The 26,588-nt window shown below is 42.0% G+C and overlaps 1 protein-coding gene across 1 annotated transcript in view; it reads left to right on the forward strand.

Annotated features, from left to right (window-relative positions):
• Window positions 1-26,588, forward strand: part of PAH (phenylalanine hydroxylase) — a 77,961-nt gene that overhangs the window by 20,575 nt on the left and 30,798 nt on the right. The window contains exons 3-4 of the mRNA XM_003929620.4: window positions 5,475-5,658; window positions 22,284-22,372. Coding sequence (XP_003929669.1) covers window positions 5,475-5,658; window positions 22,284-22,372 — 273 coding nt within the window. The remainder of the gene's footprint in view (window positions 1-5,474; window positions 5,659-22,283; window positions 22,373-26,588) is intronic.

Genomic DNA, 26,588 nt, shown 5'->3' on the forward strand with positions numbered 1-26,588 from the left:
GGCACAGTGGTTCATGCCTATAATCCCAACACTTTGGGAGGCTGAGGCAGGCAGATCATCTGAGGTCAGGAGTTCAAGGCTAGTCTGACCAACATGGTGAAACCCCATCTCTACTAAAAATACCAAAAAAAAAAAAAAAAAAAAAAAAAAAGAAAGAAAAGAAAAGAAATTAGCTGGACATGGTGGCTCATGCCTGTAATCCTAGTTACTCTGGAGGCTGAGGCAGGAAAATCACTTGAACCCTGGAGGAAGAGATTGTGGTGAGCTGAATTCGTGCCATTGCAACTCCAGCCTGGGTGATAGAGTGAGACTCTGTCTCAAAAAAAAAAAAAAAAAAAAAAAAAAAAAAAAAAAAAAAAATAGAGAGAGGAAAAATTGGCCCCACACCTTCTATTGGAGTCCTCATTAAGCAAGGTTTTATGCTGCCATCGTTTATGCATAAGTTAAACATTAGACAAATCATGTTTTTGAAAAGTGTAAGCCTTTATTGACTTCCCCTAGACATCCACTTGTAGTAGTATCAAGAGTGCTTTCCTTATCCATCGACAAAGATGTGGTGAGTGTACATGGGTCCATTTGTAAATCTTCACAGACCTCTTGTTGAAAAGTAAAATTTATTTGTTAAAACTATAATCCTAATCAGGCTTGGAAACTAACTTTTGAGGCTCTCTTAGCAATCAAAATTATTGGTTTCTGAGGATCCACACTAGTAAATTAAAAAGATGCCAATAAGGAGATTACATGCCAAACTGGAGGGTTATTTATTAACAAACTGATTCAAATGGGTAGGAAATGATTTAAACAATTCAGCTATATGTTCAATGTGTAATTAACCAGAAACTTCACTCATATAAGACTTTTGCCAAGTAAGTAGCAGTTAGACATAATCTCATCATAACCCCCACACCCCACCCCCAATTTGTTAGCCTAGGCATAATTTTTTAAACATGTTTTCATAATGACTTACCTATATCTATCATAAATATTTATCCCTATGTTTATCATTATAACCATTTCACAAATAAATTTAATTTTTCATTATAAAAGTAATAAATGTTTTTAGGAAAGTTAAACTATGATTTTTAAAAAGAGAAAGAAGGAAACAAAGTCACCCCTGAGCCCTTCATCTGTAGACCAGCACTATGATCATGTCTTGGAGTGCTTACTGGCACGTTTTTTAATGCATGTTGTTGTTTTTGTTACTCCCTCTTTAATGATTGCCTAATCTTCCCTTGTGTGATTATACCACAGTCCACTTCATCATTCCCCTATTATGGGAGTTTAGTTAGCTCAGAAGTTTTGGTGAAATGCTTTGTGAAGTTTCTGATAAGATAAATCTCTAGCACTAGAAAAACTGAGTCGTGAATCATAAATTGTTTTATTGTTATCCTCAAAGCTGGAAGCCTCTCTGTAAAAGTGGATGCTTCCAGGGGTGGGGTATGGGTAATGTGCACTATATCCTATGGTCTGCTTCCCAGCACTTCTTCCCCTCTCCCCTCCTTTCCCAAACTCTCCCACAAATAAGCATGCCAGAGGTGTATCCATTCTTGGTTCTTGGATTTGCTGTGCTCTCAGCTCTACATAAGGCAGGGATTGGTTGTCTTCTTTTAAAGTTTCATCTTAGGTAAACAGTAGGTGGAACCTAACCATTCTCTTTCTTCCTGAGCCAAGAACGATGACATTGCTCTTTGCTTTGTTTAACAAATAATCTCTGTTTACCAGAGAAAGCTTCAGACCTACCACTGTCTCTCTGGCATTCCCTCCCCACTATTCTCTCTGTCCCCAGTTGGGGCCCTTCTGTGGGTTTCCCTAGCCTCAGCCCTCAGGGGTGTGTTCTCTGCAGTTGGAACCATAAATAATGGCTGCACTCTGAGCCTGTTTGTGGTTACTTATTGTATTTACTATACACAGAGGTTTTAATTATTTGTGTTTGACATAATTATAATAATAGTAATAATAATAATAAAAGTTGACATTTGTGGAGTGCTCACTGTATGTATGCCTGGCAGGAAAGACAGTGTGGGTAGAAAACTACTGACTCTGAGCTTAGAAAAAAAATGGGCCTCACTCTCCCACTACTTACAGCAAAGCACCTTCATCTCTGATTTTATTTTTTATGTCTCCGTTAACCTTTTCAAAGGATTGTTGGGACAGTACAGAAAAGAATTCTATGCTATAAAGTGATACTTAAGTATGAAAAGGTATCACTACCTTTCTTCAACCTTATACCATTAATGATCAAGGCAAGATACACCTGTTCAACTACAAGTTCAGTGAATTTTATTTTTTGAAATTTTAGAGTTAAGTTATATTTTCAGATTACTTTCTGTCCATTTAAATATTGGAGCAACTCCTATCATGTGTTTGTTTTAATGCATGTATATGATACTCCTTGGTTTTAGCCATAATAAATGGCATTACCAAGGAAATCACATATTTTCTGACTAAGTAGCAGATGATTTGCTAGGCATTTATATCAGAGACCAACTAAAATAAATGACTGTTTTTGTAATAACTATAAGAGCTAAAATGTCAGCACCTAAAGACATTAAAATTGAGTAGCTGTAGTAAATAATCATTATTTTCACATTTTTATGGCATTTAATGAAAACAGCTTCCCAGCTCTTTGCAAGAATGTGGGAGTGGGGTGTTTTCATGCCTAGTAAGTACTTCCAGCAGGAAAACACCGACTGATGACTGTAAGCTGATGTCTTTGTATTGGGGTTCAAGGTATTTTAGTAGACTCTGCCAAGTTTTGCTGCTGACCAGCTTCATTTTCTAGTCCATTTCTGCTTCAGAACCAGTATAAAGAGTCCAGGTTTTGCAAGAAAACTGTGGCATAATTACAAATGAGCTTCAGTCCCCTACAGCCCATTCTCAGAAAGGGACAACATAGATGTAAATAAGACTCTTGAGTCATCCAGTCAAATTTTTTTTTAGGGGATGCATTTGGACAAATTATACAGTCCACCTTGTGCTTCCTATTTATGTCTGGTGATTTTACACCTAGCACTCAGCGGATGCCATAATAATCCAGAGGAGTCCAAGGAACTTGGTTCTACAATTAGGGAGCACTGGAGACATCAAGCAAATGCAGACACTCAGACAGTTACTGCCTTTGAGAAAAAAGTTATTGACTTTTTCTGAGAACACAGCATAGCTACATTCCTTAAAAATTCTAAGACTATTAATACTTGTGATGTTCTAACATTTTTTAGAGCATTTTAAAAAGTGTTTTATTCACTGAGATGTTTAAGAATAGTCAAGAATAAGTGTCAGTTTGAATATATATGAGAGTTAATGTGAAAATATAAACAATCATTATAAATCAGTAAAAAAACTCTGTAATAAGAAAATAGTATAAATTGATACTTAATAAAAGAAATGCAAATGGCCACTAGACCTAGGACAAATGTTTAATGTCATCAGCAATTAAATAAAAATTTGAGTGATGAGTTATTTGCTGTTTTCATCTGCCAAGTCAAGAATATTGAAAATCCTGAAAGTTGGTACAGATAAGAAGCATGGCTCCTCTAGTGGAAAGATAGAAGAGAAGAGTATAGTCTTTCTGGAAGACAATGGAACAATATATAAAGAACCTTTAAAGGGTAGTTTCTGGTTAAACAATTTGGCCCCTAGGTATTTATGCTGATAAATCAGCTAGGCAAGAAGGCAAATATTTATGTATAATGCTGTCCATTGGTTTCTAGTGGCAGAAAAATAAGAAGCAACACACATATCCATCACTAGAGTATTGGTTAAAGAATTTACGACCACATCTATGCACTGGATCATTAGGCAGCCGTTAAAAATGTTCTGATGAGGATAGGAATGGCTAATGTAAAAGTAGGAAATATTTTATTCATCCTTGCATTGTCTAAGTACCAGGTTGGCCCGTGATATTTGATTTAAAGACAGTATTCCTCAGGGAGCTATGATGTGCTCTTTTCTTCCCCGTGGATTCCTGAAATTCTCCTTATTTATTCACATAGTCATCAGAGTGGTAGTCAAATTTGAGGGTGGTATGGAATATGATGGACTTTTTTCCGTCTTCTCACCCACAAACTCTTCTCCTGTCCTTGGATAATTTTGATCCTTTTGAGGAGATTCTAGAAGATATCCTGAATATAGTATCTTCTTACCACCTTCACGCCCAACACCATGGAGATAGCCATCTTCACATCTCATCTGTATTTCAGCAATGGCTTCTTGACAGGCCTTACTTGGTCTATCTTATCCCTTAAAGTTTATTCTCAACTTGATCCTTTTAAACCTGTGAGATCATATTATTCCTCTGCTATAAACCTTGTAAAGACTCCTATTTCTTTCAGAATCAAACCCATACTCCTTAAAATGGCCTGCAGTGACCCTATGATTATGATGACAATGTCTCCTGTTATTTTCTCCTTTACTTCCTCCACTCTTGTGAACCCACCTCATGGCTGTCTCTCCAACAGGCCAGGCATGCTCCAGCCTTCACCTTCCTCAGTTCCTTTAGGACTGTACCTAAGTCTTGTCACCCCAATGAGGTGAGGCCCCATGTGCCTGCCCTATTTAGTGCTGCAGTCTGCCCTTACCCTGCCTCAGGAATGCCATTTTCTTCCCCCTGCTCTGCCTCGCTTTTTTGCCTTAGCTCTTCTCACTTAACATGCACAAATGAGTTTCTTTTATATTTGTTGTTTTTATCCTCTCAACTTGAATGTAAGCTTTATAAAGGAAAGCATCTTTAGTTTGTTCACTGATGGATCCCAAGCTGCTAGAAGGGTAATTGGCCACTGTTGAGTGCTACAAATGTATATATTTATTGACTACCTTGAATAGAAAGTAATTATATACATATATTAATGGCAATTATATTAGATAATTTTCACTGAGCATGTATGACGTGCCAAGTGGTATATATGTATGATCGCATCCAACACTTCCAATGAACTTATGAAGCAGGTATAATTAAGACCGGCAAGTTATAGATGGGGAAACTGAGGGTTAGAAACATGAAAGTACATTGTCTCAAAAGCAATATAATTTATATCTTAGATATAAATCAATTAAGTCTGACCCCCCTATTCAAGCAGAACAATGTTGCTTCTATATTGTTTGTTTATCGTAATTCCATAGAATTTCATTTGGGAAGGGCGGTTTTCCTATGTCAATATTTTTGGCAACTACTGTCCTAGATATTTTAACCAAACCAAAATCTTACAGTGGCAATTCTAGACCTTTAGCAAATTTTCATGTGATTAAATTGTGACATTTGAACTAACTGCCCCCCTCCTGCCACTTAATATTTGGTTTTAAGGAAGAAAAAGTAAAAAACTTTTGCAAATTGAAGGACTTTTTTATATCCTTATAAAAATAATTCTATACTTGAATTTTCCATTTTGTTGTGCTAGGTTTTCTTGTTCGAGTTCTGCATATTTGGCCTTCATTAGTTCCAGTGACTCTCCCCTCATGCTCCCCATTCTCTCTTCTAGGAGAATGATATAAACCTGACCCACATTGAATCCAGACCTTCTCGTTTAAAGAAAGATGAGTACGAATTTTTCACCCATTTGGATAAACGTAGCCTGCCTGCTCTGGCAAACATCATCAAGATCTTGAGGCACGACATTGGTGCCACCGTCCACGAGCTTTCACGAGATAAGAAGAAAGACACAGGTGAGAAGTAGAGAAATTTTGCAACATAAGTAACTCCACACTATCTTCATAAAATACTAGCAATATTTAAATATATGTATATTTAATGTATATATTGCTGTTATTTTATGGAAGTAAAATAATATATATGTGTTGGAAATAATGACTGGAGGATTAAATGAGTGGACCTAGACTGGGGACCTGGACAAGTGCCTGGTGTATTTTAGACATATAACAAATATTAGTTCTTTTTTCCCTTCCTAAAGATAGCTACTTTTTTCTTTATAAACTTTTAAGTTTTTTTCTCATTTTTTTTCTTTTGATGTTTATTTTAAATTCAAGGGGTGTATGTATAGGTTTGTGACGTGGGTAAATAGTGTGTTATGGGGATTTTGTGTACAGATAATTTTGTCACCTAGGCAATCAGCATAATACCCAATAAGCAGTATCTTAAGTTTCAACAAAACCAGTGAAAATAAGCAATGGGGAAATGACTTTCTATTCAATAAATGCTGCTGGGATAACTCAAAAGCCATATACAGAAGATTGAAACTGGATCCCTACATTTTACCGTATACAAAAATCAACAGAAGACAGTTGAATGGATTTTTGAATATCTCCATTCCAACCAGAGAGATCTCCCCAAGTCCTTTTAATAACATGACAGTTCCGGAGCTGGGACTGCCTGGCTCCTTGTTCCTAGGGCTTTCATTGTCCCTTTCCTTCTTCTTATATGAGCTCCTTGTGAGTAGGTGACTCTCTTATTTACATTTCTGTCCTCAGAGTTTAGCACAATGCCTGGTACACAGGTGCTCTGCAAATATTTCCTAATGAATGACTAATATAGGAATTGTCAAACTTGAATTGTCCCATTATTTACATACTGAAATGCTACCCATCTTCTGGAGGGGAAGAGAGTGATAGAGTGTAGGAATTCTAAGTGTGGGCTTGAAGTTGCATAGACTGTGGTTCAAGCCCTACTTCTTCCACATACCGATTTTGAGACCCCTGACACGTTGCTTTAACTGTCCTGACCTCAACTTTCCATAAGGCATTTGTGAGGATTAAATAAAATCATACTTAAACAGTGCTTAGAACAGTGTCCTGGTGCATTATAAGGTTGGACAAATTATAGCATGTGGTTTTTATTATGATTATGATTAGCTTGAAATCAATACAGAGGAGCAAGCTGACTGCTTTTTAGGACCCAAAACATATTCAGATGAACCATGTTTTAATGGATTTTTTAAAAAGAGCAGTATTAGGCTTACAGAAAAATTGCACAGAAAATACAGAGAGTTCACAGGTCTTTCATCCCCACCTCAGTTTCTCCTATTAACATCTTGCATTAGTGTGGTATTTTTTTCTTTTTAAAATTGATGAACCAGTATTGATATATTATCACTAACTGAAGTCCATAGTTTACATTCAGGATCATGCTTTGTGTTTTACTTTGTTACTGGTTTTGACAAATGCATGATGTCTTGTATCTAGCATTTCAATGTCATACAAAATAGTTTCACTGCCCTAAAAATGCTCCATGCCCTAGCTGTCCATTCCTTCTTCCTTACACACCTCCTCCAGCAACCAGTGATCTTTTTAGTAGCTCCATAGTTTTGCTTTCTCAAGAATGCCACATAGTTGAAATCATACAGTACGTAGCGCTTTCAGACTGGCCTCCTCCATTTAGCAATACAATTTATAGTTTCTCTATGTCTTTTTGTGACTTGATAGCTCATTTCTTTTTGTTGCTGAATACTATTCCATTGTCAGGATGTACCACAGTTTGTTTATTCATTCACCTATTGAAGGACATCTTGGTTGCTTCCAATTTTTGGTGATTATGAATAAAGCTGTGAATAAACATTTATGTGCAGGTTTCTGTGTGAAGATAAATTTTCAACTGATTTGAGTAAATACCTGAAAATGTTATTGTTGAGCTGAAGGTTTTTTAAAAAATTATTTTTTTTCCTACTTATAAAATCAAGTTTCTTTCCAAAACACTTGGAAAGACTTTGGGTCAAGAGGGGTTCAAGCACCAGAGCTGAAAGAAGCATCTTAATAGGCAGAGATGCTTTAAATGAAACAATACCCACCCTGTAAAACAGGTCACTGAAACATTTATTAAAAGGTAGCTCCGTGGCCTTTCTAGGAGACTTGTCTCTGCCTTCATTCTCCTGGGTGTAACCAAGGCAAGGAAAGCCCACCCCAGTGTTCTGCCCTTGCAGAGAGAGGACAGCCATGCAGATGGGCTTAGGACCCTGGAGGGCAGGCACTTGGAATTCTTCCCTGGGTCAGCCCTATCTGCCTTCTTTCCCCTTCAGCCTCCCAAGCTGCTTCCCCAGTGACTGCCCTCTTTGCATTTTTCCGGCCACCTGCTCTCAACAGGAGCTGCAGACCCTCTGGACAAAGGACCTGCCAGATCCTGGGGCAATTCTGCCTCTGGTTGGAGCAGGTGGAGGCAGGGCCAGCTGGGGCCACGGGGGAGGAAATCAAAGCAATTGACAGGCAGGCAGCCAGCCCCTGGAAGAGCCAGGGAAGATGTAGTAAACCAGCTGGAGAGCCAGCAGCCTGAACTGGAGGCTCAGAAAGGAGGTTCTTAGCAGGGATATAGAGGGGAAGTTAGGAGCTCAGATTCAGGAACCATGGTGACCACACTTGGTGTGACTTTGAGCAAATCATTGACCTTTGCAGTTTCCCAGTGTATCAAATGGGAGTCACAAGAGCCTCTGCCTTATAGGATTTGTGAAATCACACAAATGAAGCACTGGGAACAGAACAGAGCATGTTTAAGGAATTAAAGATATTCTCTATTCTTAACATTATCATCATCAGTATTATTATAAACACTTGCATGAGCACAAAAATGACCAAAATGCAGCCTGTACACAACTATTTTTTCAGAGAGTCTGACAACTGAGAAATGACCTGAGAGGTCACGCGGCGCTACAGATCCCTTCATTTTTCACTGTGAAAACAGAGGCTGTAATTTGCCTCAAGGCAAACAGTGGATTTAAGGGGGTCCTGGGCAAGGGTGTGTTGAGTGCAGCTCTGTGCTGGGTACAGTGCTAGGAGAGAAAGGGTCAAACTGTCTGTTCTTAAGAAGCTCATAGCCTGGTAGAGGGGATGAGACACCCAGGTAAGTAGAATAGAGGGACAGGTGCTGTGATGGAGACAGGGTTGGTGCAATTCGGCCTGTGTTTAGCTCTGAGGATCCAGGAAGTATCAAAGTAAAAAAGCTATTTTTTTTTTTTTTTTGAGACAGAGTCTCACTCTGTTGCCCAGGCTGGAGTGTAGTGGCACGATCTTTGCTCAGTGTAACCTCTGCCTCCTGGATTCAAGCGATTCTCCTGCCTCAGCCTCCCTGAGTAGCTGGGACTACAGGTGCATGCCACCACATCCAGCCAATTTTTATATTTTTAGTAGAGATGAGGTTTTGCCATGTTGGCCAGCCTGGTCTGGAACTCTTGACCTCAGGTGATCCGCCCACCTTGGCCTCCCAAAGTGCTGGGATTACAGGTGTGAGCCACTGTGCCCAGACTAAAAAGCTAATGTTTTCACATAGAGGCACTGTATAAAAATTGGGCTTACTGGAGCCTGGAGGTAGCACGGGTTCAATTCCCTAGCAGGGCTTCTGAATTCCTTGCTCAAATTGGCAAGGTTGTTGATATTTGAAATGGGATGACATTTTCCCTAGGAAAGAAAAACTGGCTAAAACCAACCCTTTAAAACAACTTGTGTCTTGTGACTCTTACTTCTTCAGATGGTTGGTCACCCAATCCCATAGCAGCTGCCCCCAACTGACCTTAACTTACCTGTAATGAGACAGCAGATGCAGACGTGCCATGAACTGGCATCTCCTGAGAAACACTCTTTGGGTTTCTGTGGTAGTTTCTGTAAAGTGGGGTCTGGGCCAAGAAACAGGTCTTTTTAGGGGGAGCAACCATTCCTTTGCTGTTTCTATAGGACTCAGTGGGAGAATAGTCAGAGGAAGAAAAGCATTGTGGTAGATCTGAACCTTTGATTCTTTCTGCGGACAAAATGCCCTTTTTATTGAGGGACTCAGATCTCAGAGGCAAGTCTGACAGCAGGTTCAAGTAGGAGATCTGAACCCCTCAAATCAATTAAGCTAAACCACTTTCCACTCTAGTTTTTAAACCATTCAAAAAGCCATGTGAGTGATAGAAAATAAAAGGTTTTCAGTTTCTTAATTGCTTAAGTTCCCCACCCAAAACAGCTTAAGGGGCGGTTAATTACGGCGACATGGCAAAGAAACCCCAACCTTCTCAAATCCTCCTGGAGAAGCTGATGTGAGTTTAATAGGATTTTAATCCAGAGAGTCTTTTGAATACTTGAGGTCTATTCTCCTGCTACCCTCTTTCCTGATGGCCTCAAATCCTTCTTCAACCCAACATGAAAGAGCATTAATATCTTTCATCGATCAATCTACTAATCCTTTTACCTTTCCCTTTAAGTCGACTGCATGACATTACACTTACTGAGGGCTAGAAAATTCCTTCATGGAGACAGATTGCAGCCAGGAGAAGCAGACAGATGAAGGTCTTGGATAGAGAGAGGTATACAAACATCACCTTTTGAGAAAAATGTTTGGAGTTATTTTCCAAGAGCAGATAAACATTTATTGGATTTTGTTTAATTTATGGTGACTATAAGGGTCCTGGTGGGGAAGAAAAGTGAGTCCAAATTCCTACAACAACTGCAGGTTCTTTGTCTGTGGGAAGCAGGAAGATCTATGTGCCTGTCTGTCTGTCTGTCTGTCGATGTATCTATCTATCCATCCATCCATCCATCTATCCATCTATCTATCCATCCATCTATCTCTCTATCATCTGTCTGTCTATCTTGCCTGGGGACACTTGTGATTACTGTGAGAACACAAAAGCAACCAGTATAGTTATTCCTTCTCTCTTGTTGCCTCTCCTTGCCTTCTTGATTTTTTTTCTGCTACAGCATTGCTGACCGACAGTGCTGAGTAAAGCTGACATTTCAGACCAGTTGGGACTGGAGGGAGGATAGGATTTCTTAGAGGGCTCTGAAAAGTTCCTGGGATTGTGGGCAATCCCAGGTGTGCCTGCATATTTTTTTGGGAGACAAGATTTTTCAAAAGGGCTATGGTTCCCAAAGTGTTAAGAATTTTTAGAGAGAGGCTGCTTAGGGCTGGAAGGGAATCCATATGGTTGGAGTTTTCCCCACTCCCACCACCTGTGCTTTTCTTTCCTCTCTTTTTCTCTGCTTGGCTTTTCTGTCTCCACCTCCCCACTCTCCTCTTCTCAGCTCTAAACCTCCTCCTCCCAGGCATTTCACTTTGTGCATTCCATGTGTGCCTTTCACAGTGGTAGATGTATGTGGCTCTGCATCCGCAGGAGACCAAGTAACTGAATGTTTGGAAAAACACACAGGATTGGCTGCCTTTTTCAGTCTTTACCTGTATACTTGCTGGATGCGCTGATGTAGCACTAAGTCCTGGCAGCTGGGGAGGTGACTCGTTTCCACAGACTGTCTAACTGAGACAAGCAGACCCCAGCTGAGAGGATCAGCTCATTCAGCGGTACGTGACACCAACCCAGGAGCAGGAAGCAGAGTCTCTTCATATCGTTGGTAGACTGTCTGCTTCCTGCACTTGGTCACAGGCAGCTCTCTTTGTTGGTAATGGAAAATCCTGTGCCAATGCTATTTCTGCAGCCCATCTTGTTTGCCACATCACAGGGCTTCGAGCTCAGGAAGATTAAAAAATTATAAGGAGCCTCTCATTCTAAGAGGAATCCCTCACTAGTATGCCAAATTTAGTGTTTTCCAAATTCTTTCCCATTAGGTTGTCTCATTTAAGCCTTGCAACAACCAACTCAGACAGCTAAAGCTAACACAGTGTTATTCTTGTTTTTAATATTAGAAAAACAAGTTAGAAAGGTATAGTTAAAAGGTTGCATGGATTTTGTAGTCTTCACTGCTCCGGTTCAATTCCTGGGCTGTAGCTGTTTAGCCAAGTTGCCTTCCCTCTTTAGGCCTCACTTTTCTCACCTGCAAAATGAAGAAATCCAGGTATCAGTGTGGTTGTATGGATTATATGATATAATTTGCATAAAGTGCCTTGCATGTAGGGCCCATGCAAAATATTACATGTAAATTTATCCTTAAGTCTCTCATAAGGATACACAATGAATCTTAGGGTTGAGCAAGTCCAAACTCCCCAAATTCCAGAACTTTGATAAACAAAGGCAACCATGAAATGCTATTTGGGTCAGTCCAAAAGACTGTGAAAGTTAGAAAAAATTAGACTGGGAATACATTTCCTCTGTACGACAGGTGTGTTGTCTCAACTGAAGAAGGAAGAGGACATGGAATGATTGTAACTGAATGTCACTTTGCCACCATGCTGGATTAAGGGAGTATTGTCCTGACACACTAGAAGCCATGAATTTAGAGTCAAGAGCCTGGATTCAGGTCTCCATTTTGTATGCTACTAGCTGGGTTTGAATTCCATCTTCAAACCTTCCAGATAGATGACCCCTTCCAGATAGATGACCCCTTCTCCTTCATCTGTGAAATGTAGCAAAGACCCACTTTCCCAATTCCTGTGGTTCGTGGAAATTATGTGGAATACCCTGTGCGTTAGGGTGCCTGAAGGATCAAGTTGAACTTGCTTGAGTTGAATAGGCCCTTGATCTTAGACATCCTTAAGCTTCAGTAGGGAGAGCTTTCTATGATCTATAGCCCCAGCCAACAACAGGTCATGTGTCACCACCAGCTTCATGGACACAGACAACGACCAGGCCAATCATACTTACATAAGGAGTTGCTGGCAGCCACCACCTCATTGAAGCCAGGGCTTACATAGCAGCCATGGAGACAACTTTGTGTGTGGGATTGGATGAGGGGCCCTGTGAATGATCTCTCATTTCCAGTTATTTTTTGTGCTTAACATCATCCACTTGAATTTGTGCTATATTGAACGTGGCACTGGTGAAGGAGATAGAAGGTCAGCTTTTCATGCAGCTTTTCTTTCTCCTTCCCTTTTTTTCATCTTCCCTTCCCTACTTCCACCATCCTCTTTCCTCCTTGCTTCCTTCTTCCTTCCTTTTTTCTTCTCTTCTTCCTTTCTTTTGTACCATTCTGACAATACTCAAAACCAGTAGCCTCTTCTTTTTCTTCATCCTCTTTGACATTTTTATAGCATTTGACACAATTATCCCCCAGGAATTTTCTCTTTCCTTAGCATTTTATACATTATGTGGCTCTTACTTTTGAAAAATCTTGACTATTGGGATTTTCATTTTTCACTTACTACTGCTTCTCAAACAACACAGCTTTGCCAACTTCCTCTCTCATTCACATCTGTCTCCTAGTTTAGTCGATCATTTATGCCACCGATATCGATTAAGTGCCCACTGGGTGTCAGCCACACATAGGATACGATAGTGAAAAAGACAAACATGGTACCTAGACCCATACATTTTATAATCGAGTAGGTTGTGGCTACATAATACATTATGGCATAATACATGGTAGTGATAGAGAAAGTAGCCTGCCTCAGGAGTAGTCTTAGGAGGTGCACTGAGGCACTGAGCCCAGTCATGAGTTCAGTTGATGAGAAGAAGGGGAGCGGGGCCAAACAGGTGCTGCTGGAGTGAGATAAACAATACCTGGAGAAGGCTAGAGATGTCTCGTGTCTGACCCAATGTTGGCTGACCGTAAGTAGAGTTGTAAGTAACAGGGAACCAGATCTCATGCAATTGTGAGCTCTCAGAAGACAGAATTGGATATCTGGGGATATAAGGGCCAACCTGCCAATGTATAATGTTTATGAGATACATAACATCTTTAAAAGGATATTGGGCAGATAGTTCCAATTTAGGTGAGTGGCTGGAATAAATATTCCTACAGGTTATTTTATTTATTCATAACTTCACTCATATCTATTCACTCACTCTCTTCATTAAGCACAGTTTCACTCTTTATTTCATGTGTGAGATCTCTTTTATTCATCTGGTTCCAGGATTCTTAATTTTCCATGTGAACAGTGAGAACAGATGCTTTGCTCTAAAACAACCACTCCTGACTTCTGACCACTGCTGTCTCCAGGAGGCAGAGAGTAATAGCTGGGCACCATCAGCCAGCCTTTGGCTCATCATTCTTGCCAATAGCTTTCTGAAGAGCATTCCTTCTCCAGTAAGAAAGTAGAAGCTACTTAAAAGAGAAACATAAAACCCTCAAAACTCTTCCTCCTGCAGGATATTGGCAAGCTGTCTCTTCTCCTTTTTTGGAAGCTGTTGAGATCAGTGCACAGGGACTGGAAGCCATTGCCTCGGAGGAGACATCCGGGAGCCTGGGAGGGGGTGGTGAAAACAGCCTTCTATTTCAGACCCAAGAAACCAGGATTTATTGCTCTCCCTGAGACAGGCTGGAGGCAAGCCTGGGTGCCTTGCCGGCTAACCCCTGGGGCTGGTGAACCTCGGGAGGAGGGAGGGGGTAAGATTGACTCAGGCTGCACCTTGAACTGCTGTAAATTGAATGAGCCTGCTCTGACCCACTGGCCAGGAAGCAGGCTCCAGCCAGGCCTGGGGGGCCTTTTGCTCAGTGGTGCTCCTGAGCCAGCCGCCCCTTGGCGTTCTGGCTGAGCAGTTGACCCCGACTTAATGGGACCACTACGTGGGTGTCCAGGGCCAGCTCTCCAGCGGGCTGCTTCCTTTGGAGCCAAATCAATATTTATTAATGATCTGCCCCCCACCCCCGTGCCTCCGCTCCACAGAGGGCCTCTGTTGCCCCAGCCTGCCCAAGTCATTTATTAACCATGGAGCCCAGCCGCCCGCTGGAGAGGCTGTGGAGGGGCTCACAGAGGCCAGCCCACCGACCGAGGTATTTGGCAAGGCCATTAATGAGCTAATCTGATTTAACTTTTCAAAACGGAGGCCTGGGTCGCTGGGGTCAGTCTCTATTTCCAGCTTTGTGAGAGAGACTGGGTAGGGGGAAGGGACCTGCAGCCTTCACTAATGAAAATAAGGGGTATGTGAAGGAGAACTTAGGTTAAAAAGTGACTGTCCCTAAATCCAAGGATGCTTAGGATGGGGTGGACCCAAGGCTGCCCTAGGGAGCTTCTTCAAGCACCTTTAGTGCCTTCCTTTAGTTTGTCACACTTCCTTTCCTCAAGATGAGAGAAAAGGAATCTAAAATTTAAAAGCACCCTTCACCACCACCACACATTTATTCTAAGCCCAGCATCACTTCTTAATGAAGTGCATCAGCTGCAGAATTCTTTCAGCTCAACTATCTCCGTGATTTTGAGCAAGTCCCTTCATCTATTTGAGCCTATTTGCTTATCAGTTGAGCAGCAATAATATCTAAGGCCTAGGACTGTTTTGAGAATTAAAGGAGATAATTAAAGTAAAGCACTTAGCACAGTATCCAATGCACAATAAGCTCTCAAGAAAATGTAACTTTAGAGGAAAAAGGGTAGCCATACCTTTATGCCTGGGAAAAACCGGAAGAGCCCAGGGGCAGAGGTTAGAGGCACAAGCAGGGACAGGCTCTCCCTCTAGTGGCGTCTTAGACAAGCTGCTCTGGAGTTTATTATGAGGTTCAGGTGCAAGGACTGATGTCACAGATGCACCTGTTGTGGGTCAGTTTCTTCCCACCCCGAACAAGGAGGCAGGCAAGGGCTCAGCACCTTGCCAATTTCACAGAGGCAAAGCCAGAGACTCAGGAATCAAGCAGCTTGCTCAGACTCCCATGTTGTGTGGGTGGGAAAGATGACACTTGAACTCAGACTTGCTGGCTTCAAGCCTGAGATGTGCACACTCTGCACAATGTAAAGAGTCAGTACATGTGTCAAGGCTCAGCACTGAGTTTGTCGGGAGTCCTCTGTGGTCTCTCCTGCGGTCCTCACACGGCCTGCTTCACACCTCTGCAAGCTGAGAAGAGAGCCACATCAGGGATCAACCCTCCATCCCCAACACCCAGCACCCAGGTGTGTCTTCCTGGTCTCGTTCCTCAGGCTTTGTCCCTGCTCTCCAACTGGACAGCTGGTGAATTTCTCTTAATGGTCAGGCCTGACCTGGGTCTTCCTCCTACCTCAGAAGACACATAGGCTGCATCTGAGGGCGTTAACTTCAAATGAGGGAATAGATCAAAGGTGGGGCTGAGCTGCTGCATGGAGGAAGTGAGCAAGCACCAGGCCTTCTCACCCTTTCTCACTTGCCCTTCTAGAATGAGAATACCACTACCAGATACTTATAAGTGCTTGCTGTGTGCCAGCCATCGTTCTAAGCACTCTTTATACATGAGCTCCTTTGAATCCTCCCATCGACCCTCTGAAGGATGCACTGTTATTGTACCTATTTCGTAAATGGGAAACTGGGGAATAGAGAGATTGAGCAATTTGTACAAAGTTTCAAAGTTCCGAAGTTGAGATTGGAGCTAGGCGGTCTGGCTCCAAAGTGTGTATCATGAGTCCCCGGTCTTTGCCACTTCTCCAGCCTGGCTGCCTGTGTTTTGGGCCTTTTTTGAAGGTGATGGGGTCCCAGAGCCACCAAAGGCCCCTGGACTCAGGTGAGCTACCTCAGGGTCACTCACAGCCCCTGCGACAAGGTGCTGAGCTCAGAGGTCTGCAGTGTGGTGAGCTGTTTTGATCTTTGTCTCCTTTTTGCAAAGACTTGAATCTTCTGAGTCTTGACAACTTTCTCAAGTTCTTCAAAGTGTTTGTTTTTATTTTGTTTTGTCTTTCCCCTGACCAAGGGGACTGAATGAAGCCAGGTGGCCCAATAAGAGGTTTCCTTTGGAGAAAGGAAAAAAAAAACTGGAAATAGGCTGGTTCTGCTGCCCTCTGGCGTTCACTGGGTGTCAGCCAGCTCGCACAGCCCCGAGTCCAGGCGATGCCCACAGGCTTCCGTCTGTGGGGAAGAAGGTTGTTTCTCTGGTTGGAGGAGAAAGGGAAATGAGGCAGTGCATTTGGGAGCTGAACAAATGTAGTGACTGTACTAAAAATAAAGTTGACACATTGATTGAAGTGGAACTGACTTTTCAAGTATCCTCTGGCCAGTTTCAGCCCTTTACAGGATCCCGCAAGTCCCAGAATATGAAACTCAAAAGGGTTTGCAGCAGCCGATTAATCTAACACCCACGTGTTACAGAGAGGACACTGAAGCCCAAGATTAGAAACCTCTTAATATCAAAGCTGGACAGAAAACCAGTTTCTTGATCCCAATCTCTGTTCTTCTCCTTCCTCTTCTTCCTCCTCCTCCTCCTTTCATCATCATCATTAAAATCTTTGTCATACTGACAGTTAACACTGATAAAGCACTTATTATGGACCACTGTGCTAAGATGTGTCATATTGCTGCCCCATTTGATTTATCCAATAATATGGAAAGAACAATTTTATTTATTTTGTGGATAAGGAAACTAAGGCTCCAGGAGGTAAAACACTTGCCAGTTATACAACAAAATAAGTAGCAGATTTTCTAGCCCTGCTGGCGAACTTTCCACTCTGTTCTCTGCTGTAGGGTGGAGTAGAAAAACTCTCTCTATATATAAAATTATATATGTATAATTATATATAACATAATAATTATATATTTTAATATATTATTATATAACAATTATATATTAACACATAAATGTAAGAACTTTAATATATTAGTTTTATAATATAAAGTGTTTTATTTTTTATAAATATAAATTTATTTATAATATAAAATATTTTTATATATAACGTGTGTGTGTATATGTACATAATACACAAACATCATGTAACTCACAGCTTAACAGTGATACTATCTACTATGTGTCAGTATCGTTTATGATAAATCACATATATTAACTCATTTAACATTATGTTGTTCTTATAAAGCAACAGTTTGTAGTACTACTATTATCACCATTTCAAAGATAGGAAGAGTGAGGCACAGAGAGATTTAATAACTTTTTCTTGGCTCATAGATCGTTAAGTGCAGAGATGAAATTCAAACCTGGGCTGTCTGGCTGTTACAAGACTCTCAACCATTGCTGGACTGGCTATTCATGACACAAATAGAAAACCAACTCTGGACTAGGGACAGATCCTGACTATCCGAGATTCTATTGAGCCATGACAAGGCAATGTCAAGTCCCAGGGTCTTTCCTCTGGGGTCTAGAGGCATAGGATGTCTCAGTAAATAGCACGTCGTCTTTAACATCAGAAAGACAAGAGATAAGTGTTGGCAAGGGTGTGGAGAAGGGGAAACCCTTGTACTTTCCTGGTGGGGATGTAAGTTGGCACAGCCATTATGGAAAACAGCATGAAAGTTCCTCAAAAAAAAATTAAAATGTAACTACCATACTTTCCAGAAATCTCACATCTGAGTATATATCCAAAGGAAATGAAAGCAATATGTCAAAGACATGTCTGCACCTCTTGTTCATTGCAGTATTATTCACAAGAGCCAAGGTGAACCACCTACATGTCCATCAACAGGTGGATGAATGAAGAAAATGTGATATTATTCAGCCATAAAAAAGGACATCTTATCATTTGGAACAACATGGGTAAACCCTAAGGGCATTATGCCAAGTGAAATAAGCCAGACACAGAATGACAAATACTGCACGATATCACTTATATCCATTAAAAAAAAAAAAACCTCTTGAATTCATAGAAGCTGAGAGTAGAATGGTGGTTTCCAGCAGGCAGGGTGATGAGAGAAATTGAGAGATGGTCAAGGGTGCAAACCTTCAGCCATAAGGTGAGCAAGTGCTGGGGATCAAATATGCTGCGTGGTGACTATGGTTAATCACACTTTCCTGTGTGCTTGAGATTTGCTCAGAGACATCTGAAGTGTCTTTGTCTCCTCCATCCCACACAGAAAAAAATGACAACTACATGAGATGATGAATATGTTCATTAACTTGATCATGGTAACCACGATGTATGCATGTATTAATTACATTATATTTATACTTTTACAATTATAAATATATGCAGTAGGCCAGGCGCAGTGGCTTACGTCTGTAATCCCAGTACTTTGGGAGGCTGGGGTGGGTGGATCATGAGGTCAGGAGTTTGAGACCAGCCTGGTCAACATGGTGAAACCTTGTCTCTACTAAAAATACAAAAGTTAGCCGGGGGTGGTGGCACACACCTGTAATCCCAGCTACTCTGAGGCAGGAGAATCACTTGAACCTGAGAGGCAGAGGTTGCAGTGAGCTGCGACTGTGCCATTGCACTCCAGCCTGGGTGACAGAGTGAAACTCTGTCTCAAATAAGTAAATAAATAAATAAATAAATAAAATATATGTAATATATACAAATATAATTGTAAATATATAAATTATATAATTTTAATGCAATTTTATACAATTGTAATTTTATATTATAAAAATATATACGATTTTGTTCAGTTATACCCCAATAAAGATGGAATAGTTAAAAAATAATTTTAAAAAAGAGCATCCCCATCACTTCCTATTTTCTTGTCCTTCTTTATTCTTCTTCTTCAAGAAATTCCTGACATTGTCATGCATTTACATTTATTTATTGCTTATTTTGTGTTTCCCCTGCCAGAATGTTAGCACCACAAGGGTGGAGACTCCCTTGTATGCACCCCCACTGCTTTGTGCTTGGTATGCAGGAGGTGCTCAGTACATATTTGTGGAATCTCCTTTGGTGATTCTAAGGGTCCCCTAAGTAAGAAGGGGTACAGCAAGAAAGGACCGGCCTGCCTTATTTCTGGGGCAGCTGTGACTGCCAGAATTATGAATGATTCCCAGGCAAAAGAGAGATAATGAATGAATGGAGACAGGATACCTCTGCAGTGAGGGGATGGGGTTATCCATGGTTCTGAACACACCTTGTCCAGGTGGGTGCCATTCATTGAAACCTCTCAGTGGCAATGTTCTGGAGAAACAAGAAAGGTCTCTCAGAAGATCCTGAGCACTGGATGACTCTGAAGTGCTGATTCCTTTCTGAAGCCCTTGCAAACCTGGGTAGGAAACAGTCCCCATTTCTGGCACTGACAACAGAGGTTCAGTGTGCAGTGCAAATGCTGGACTCAGAGGAAGGACAACTTGCAGAGGAGTGTAGGTGACAAGGCAGGACGCCAGGTTCTTCAGCAAGTCAGCAGAGCATGGTGTTGAGTCATCTGAGACTCCAAAGTCTCAGCAGTTGGCACCAGTGAGGTCTATCAAGAGACTTGTCCTCATTGTTCCTCAATTTCTTCATCTGTCAAATGGGATAATAATAATACCTACCTCAAAGGATTGCTGCAAAATCGAAGGGGGTAGCATATGTGAAATGTTTAGGGCAGTGTGTTATCTGGAATGATGGCTACAGCATCTGCTTCTGTTCTTGCTGACCATAAGGAGCCAATGTGGAAAAGAGGGCTGGGCTTGGGGGCATGGAAACCTCTGGGCAGGAAACCTGGCTCCAGAGCCAGCCATCCTCACCAATATGCTCTGCCACCTTCCCATGAGTGGCAGGATGGATTGGTGATCAAGACCAGAGGCCAGAGAGTCAGCTGAACCTGCATTTGAATCCTGATTCCACTGTTTCCTAGCAGTGTGTGTATTTGGGTGTGCACTAAACCTCTCTGTACCTCAGTGTCCTTGTCTTTAAAATGGGAATGTTAATAGTATCCACCTCACAGGTAAAATATTTAAAACAGCAATCAGTGTTAGCTTGCATTGCTAACATGGGTGGTAGAGAGCCTAGGCTCCTCGGCTCTGCAAGGAGCTATCAGTGGATTTCTGTGAACTGCTGGAATCAGCTCTCCATGCTTTGCTGGAATGCAGCTGCTGCTCCTCCTGAGGTTCCTGTTTAGATCACGGATGACATTTCCAAAGGCTGGCCACTAGATGGCACGCATGCTCTTTCCTTCTCCATCTAAGCCGGTCAGAACCAAGAATAACGGGTGTCAGATGGAAAGTCACCTTTCACGTGCCAGACACTGCGCGGCGCCCTTTGCCTGTTTCTCATTCACTGCCCACAACGATCCTCAGATTCAAGGAGCTACTGAAGCAGAAATGCGACGCACAGTGCCTGGCACATGGGAAGTCTTCAAAAACAGCAAAAACGTTTGCTGTTCTTCAGTTGTTTTATTCCCATTTGATGGAGGAGTGACTGAGACAAAGAGACGATAAATAGGTAGATGGAGCCTGTATTCTAAGCCAGACCAGATGCTGATTGGAAGTCCAGTATCTTGCCCTCGATCTCATTTCAGGCCTGGAAGCCTTGAGCTCATTTCAAGTTTCCCAGCACGTCTATTTTGGCTCTGTGGATTCTTTTTGAATCGACCACTTTCTTACTCCTGATGTGACCAGCTTTTAGAGTTTATTTTTAGAACCTCAGTTTCTTATCCACGCAAGAGGGGTTATAATGCCTTCCTTATCTTGGAGGTACTTCAGAAATAGCAGCTATACCAGAGCAGGCACTCTGGATGGTGGTTACTGCTGTTAACACCTTAAATGTTAACATAGCAGGGTGAGCCCATGACTTTTAAGATGACTTCTCTTTCCCCCTTCCCTCACTCCCTTCCCTTTTCCTTCCTCCCTTCTTTTTCTCTTTATGTCTGGTACAACAAAGTACCCCTGGTTTCTGCCCTCATGGGACTTACAGTCAAAAATGTCCTTGTCTCTGTTCATTCCTCGGACAATTTCGCCCGCGATGTGTCTGGTTTCCCGTAAGCCACAAGGACATTGGTGCTGCCACCTGCCTTTCCTCTCTGCAGGACCTGGGCGCTGTAGTCCACCCCACTCAAGCCCAACCCCTTCCCCTGTATGCTGCTTCAGAAGCAAATCTGAAATCCTTTAGGTGCTGTGAGGCGTCTTCACATCCCAACATCCATTCACTCTGCTTCAACACTAGCTTTCTAACTGGTTTTGGGATAGAAAGATTTTGCTGCAGTGCCTGGGGCCTTTGGGAGGGAAATACATAATGGGAAGATGGGGTCTCATGAACTTGTTTACATGAGAACAGTTTGGTTTTATATAATTTATATTTTGAGACTGTATGTCTTCTGCTGCTAATGGCCGGACACAGTGGCACATGCCTGTAATCTCAGCACTTTGGGAGCCCAAGGGGCATGGGGTGGGTCACCTGAGGTCAGGAGTTTGAGACAAGCCTGACCAACATAGTGAAACTCTGTCTCTACCAAACAAACAAACAAACAAACAAACAAAAAACAAAAACAAAAAAAAAACTACAAAAATTAGCCAGGCATGGTGGCACACTTCTGTAATCCCAGCTACTCAAGAGGCTAAGGCAGGAGAGTCGCTTGAACCCAGGAGGCAGAGGTCACAGTAAACCGAGATCATGTGCCAACATACTCCAGTCTGCAACAGAGCAAAAAATGTAATAAAATAAAATAAAAAATTCTGCTGCTAATGAAAACCATCAAAGAAAACTACCATGATGGGTGGTTTTGAGGGAGATGAGTTTTGAGATAATTCAGAGAAAATCTCCAGGAAAGAGAATGTATTTGGGAATGGGTTTTAAAATGAGTTTCTAAGGAAACTGAGTTTAACTTTTGAATAATAGTAATTGGGGGGTTATCTGGAAGCCCACCTGCCATCACCGCTAGCCGGGATCCCCAATTCTGATCTCAGTGAGGCCTTTGGCCATGCTACTCTGCACTCAGGACTTTGCCTTCTCTGTGTTGCAGTGCCCTGGTTCCCGAGAACCATTCAAGAGCTGGACAGATTTGCCAATCAGATTCTCAGCTACGGAGCAGAACTGGATGCAGACCACCCTGTGAGTTTACAGCACGTAGAATGAGATTCTTTCAGTGCTTCTCCTCCACTCCCATCCCCTCTTCCTACCTCCTCCACTTGGAGCAATGTGCTTGATCACTTGTTCAACATACCCTTACTGTGTTACTATTTACACGAGGGCTGGGAAAAAATTAACATGACATTGTCATCATCATTATCATGGCCGTTATTATTGTATGAGCAAATCTAAATCACTGTCCAGAAACTATTGTCTCTATATACTAGATCTACGTATGCCCAAACACACACACCCATGCAAATCATCACTGTTTCTGCCTGTGTACATCTATGGAGGTTTACATCCAGTGCTCGGTAAACAGCAACCCATGCCGACAACTCTGCCAACTGCAGGGGGCAGCAGGGAGTTGCGACATTGAAACTGGATCTTAACACCTGGTCAGATAAGGAACGCAGAGGGCTTATGGCTGAAAGAACAGTGTATGAGAATACTCAGAGTCCTGGAAGCATCCACAATATTCTGGGAATGACTGGTTGGTGCGTTAAGTATGAAAATGAGAGATGGATCTTGGGCAGTGGGTTGGGATCAGATTGTAAAAGGTCTGGTGGACCACAAAGAGGAACATGGACTGGGCCTGTGTCTTGCAGCCACGGAGACAGGCCCTTTAATGGTTTTTGAGTAGAGGACTGGGGTGGGGGGAATTTCATTGTTCCCTCTATTCTGGGGCAGAGGGACTGGGGAGGAATAGCCCAGGCTGCCGTGGCTCGGGGCCGGTTCTCAAGGCCTCCTTCTGTGGGAAGTACCACCATCCCGTTGCCTGCCCTTTATTCCCTGCCAGGCAAATGGCTCCTTCATCTTTAAATGACTTGTAGCCATTTATATCAGTGAGGGTTTAGCAGAACTCAGAGGAAGCGTCTACACTTCCACAGGAGTCTGTTTTCTCTTCACATCTATGTGGGTCTTTACAATCAGCAAAGAATGTTCACAAGGGCCCTTTCCAGGAGGCAAAGAAGATGTTTCCATCTTACAGAACTAGTGAGCCCCGAGGAGCCAAGAGGACTTTTTAAGGCCCCGTGCTAGACTGAATCCTGAGAACTCATGGTACCTGAAGACAAAGGCCTGGCTAGTGGCAGAAATCCAGCCTCTTCCCAGAGGCCAAAGGCGAGCTATGAGGGACATGCTGGCCTTTTGAAATAGGAATGATTGATGCTTCTGATTCAAATCGTAAAACCTGTTATAGTGGGCTTGAAAACACAGAAGAGCATGAGGAGGAAAATGAAGATCAACCATAATTTCAGTTTTTTTCTATTTTTCTGTCCAGACTATTCTGCATTTGTTAAATAATGAGAAAGTACATACAAACAGAAACAAAGGTGAATTTCCTCCCATCTCCCAGACTTCAAAACAGAAGAAAAAAATCACCTATTATCACATTATTCTGAAATAATCAATAAATCCATATTAATATTTGGGTATGTCTCCATCCTTCTTCCTTTCTCTCTCTTTCTCTCTCTCTCTATAGAGAGATATAGAGATATATATATCTATATACATATATCTATCTATGTATATAGATAGATAGATCCATATATATAAATATATATATATATATAGAGAGAGAGAGAGAGAGAGACAGAGAGAGACAGAGAAAGTAATATATACTTCATTTTCCTCCTCATGTTCTTCTGTGTTTTCAAGCAGATAGACATACATATATATGAGAGACAGAGAGAGAGACATATATATGTATGTCTATCTGCTTGAAAACACAGAAGAACATGAGGAAAATGAGGTAACATTATATAATATATATTTAATATTAATATAATACTTAATATAATACTTAATATAAACTTAATATAATACTTAGTATATACTATATATCTAGTATATATTGCTTAAATACTCCCTCTCCCCCAAAACTAAAGGTAAATGCAGGGACTTTTGACCCCATATGCCATGTAGCCTACTCCCAGGAGCCCTGGGGTGCCAAGGTCACTCCAGGTGGGACTCTGCTCTGTGTACCCCTTCAACAGGTTTCTTGGGGGGACCTTTCAGTCATCAACTCTGCCAGCAAAGCATCTCCAAAGATGCTTGTTCTCAGAAAAGCTGTATCTGTTCGCCTCTGATCCCATGCAAGGGGTATGATTCTCCTCTCACCAAACTCCTGTCTTCCTGTCCCAACCCGGCATTCTTCCCAGCAGCCTGTCTTCTCATTTGGGGCAATGGGAAACGCTAGTGCAATGAGATGGACATTTTTCTCCCTGTACCCTCATGTCCCCTCCAAAGCAGCTGGCACTGCTTTAAGACTCTCTGGAATTAATTGGTCTCTAAAAGCCACATCTTTGGCTCCCTGGCTTCTCAATGTTATGAATTTTATTGTAAAAACACAATATATCAGGTACACAGGCCCCTGAAGAGGAAGCGCCAGGCTCTCTCTGTTCCTTTGGTTTCTCATTAGATCCCAGGGACGCGGGCCAAGGACAAAACAAACCGTCCAGCGTGCTTTCCCAGGGACCCCGGGGCCCGCAAGGCCTGGCCTCCGTGTGTGGCTGCAAACAGACACCAGCACGGGGAGTGGTGCAGGCAGGGGCTGTTCTTCTCCAAAGGACCCTCTGTTCCCTTTGTCTGGTTGCATCCCATGTGACCTTTGTCCCTGATCCCGGCCTTTGGCGGTACGCATGGATGTTTGACCCAACATCTCTCTTCAGATTTTGAAAAATGAAGGAAAGGAAGGATTGTTTCCAAAATAGAGGGAAAGGGGCCTCTGCCTTTCAGTTTTCGCTAAGTGGGAAAATGAAACGGGGGGGCTAGATGTCCCTGCGAGCCCCTCGTCTCCCTCCTTTCCCCTTTCCCGCCTTGCTTGCTCTTTTCCACAAGCTTTTATTTTATTTATTTAGCTAATGATATGAGGAGCTAATGTTTCTAGAGCAGGGACTGCGTGCCAGGCACAATGTTAAATGCTTGGCATTCATTTTTTAATTTTAATGCTATCACCACCCCATGAGGGCTGTACATCCCATTTTCGGATGAGAAACCTCAGAGGGCTGTGTAGCCTCACCTGTACGTGAACTATGTCTCAGGTCATATAAACAAAAGGGTGTTGAAGTGACAAATAAGACATGATCCTTGCCCTCCAGGGGCCTGCAGTTGTACAGCAGAGGGAGAAGGGATGCTGACTGTTTTCAAAGCAGTGCAGGAAGGAGCTGGAATAGCAAGTGTAAATTTGGCAGGCAGAATCCAACTGCTTCTATTTAATTTCCATTGCCAAAATTTACTCCCCTTTCTGTACGTGTTGTTCCCTTTACCTGAGATGTTTTTTTCTTGTCAACGCACCTGTTCTTTCCCCACTGGAAAACCTCTGTTCATCTAAGGTCCAACCCATATATCTTGCCTCCCTAAAGCCTTCCTCCTCTCGCTCACCCAGACTTAAGTTTTTTACACTGTTACTCTACTGTCTTCTCAGAGATGGTCACTATCACACTGTGTTTAATACTTTAAGTACAGAGTATCAGATCACAATAAATTTACTTCTTCATGATTTGTACCTCATGAGAGACACAAGATATATATATATATATATATATATATATATATATATATATATATATAGCAAGTGAAAGGATCATATGCATGTTTCCCAAACTGTAGTTTATAGGAAAAAAATTCCATGATCAAAAAGAGAAACTCTGTATTCTATAACTCTGCTTTAACTATAGAAATTCCATGATCTCATTAGAAATTTTGGGAATTCCTGCAAAAATGAAACACGCGCTATCATTTAGGTCACTAAATGATAAGGTCACTGTGGACCTTCGGAATGGTTAGGGAGGACTTGTAGAAAGAGAAAGGTCTGCATTGAGCCCTCTAGCAACCAGAGCAGTCTAACTACTCAGCAAACAACCCCAAGATCTCCGTGGCTAACCCAATAAAAGTTCACCTTCAGTGTGGGTCAGTAAGAAAACTGCTCCACATGGTCTTCTGGAAGCGAAGCTCCTTCCTCCAATGGCTGTACCCTCCTCCAACTCCTTGGAGCCCACTCATTTTGCCAGTGGATGAGAGAAGAGAGAGTGAGAATTGCTTCTGGGAAGTTTTCATGGGCCATGTCTGGAGATGACTCACATCCCTTCAATCAAATTCCATTGAGTAGAACTCAGTCACATGGCTGCTATTTACTGCAAAGGAGATGGGGAAAAATACTGTAGCAATATTGTCTGAGCAAAGGAGAGAGGACAGA

The sequence above is a fragment of the Saimiri boliviensis genome, chromosome 7 (assembly GCF_048565385.1).
Source record: "Saimiri boliviensis isolate mSaiBol1 chromosome 7, mSaiBol1.pri, whole genome shotgun sequence".
In the NCBI taxonomy this organism is placed as follows: domain Eukaryota; kingdom Metazoa; phylum Chordata; class Mammalia; order Primates; family Cebidae; genus Saimiri; species Saimiri boliviensis.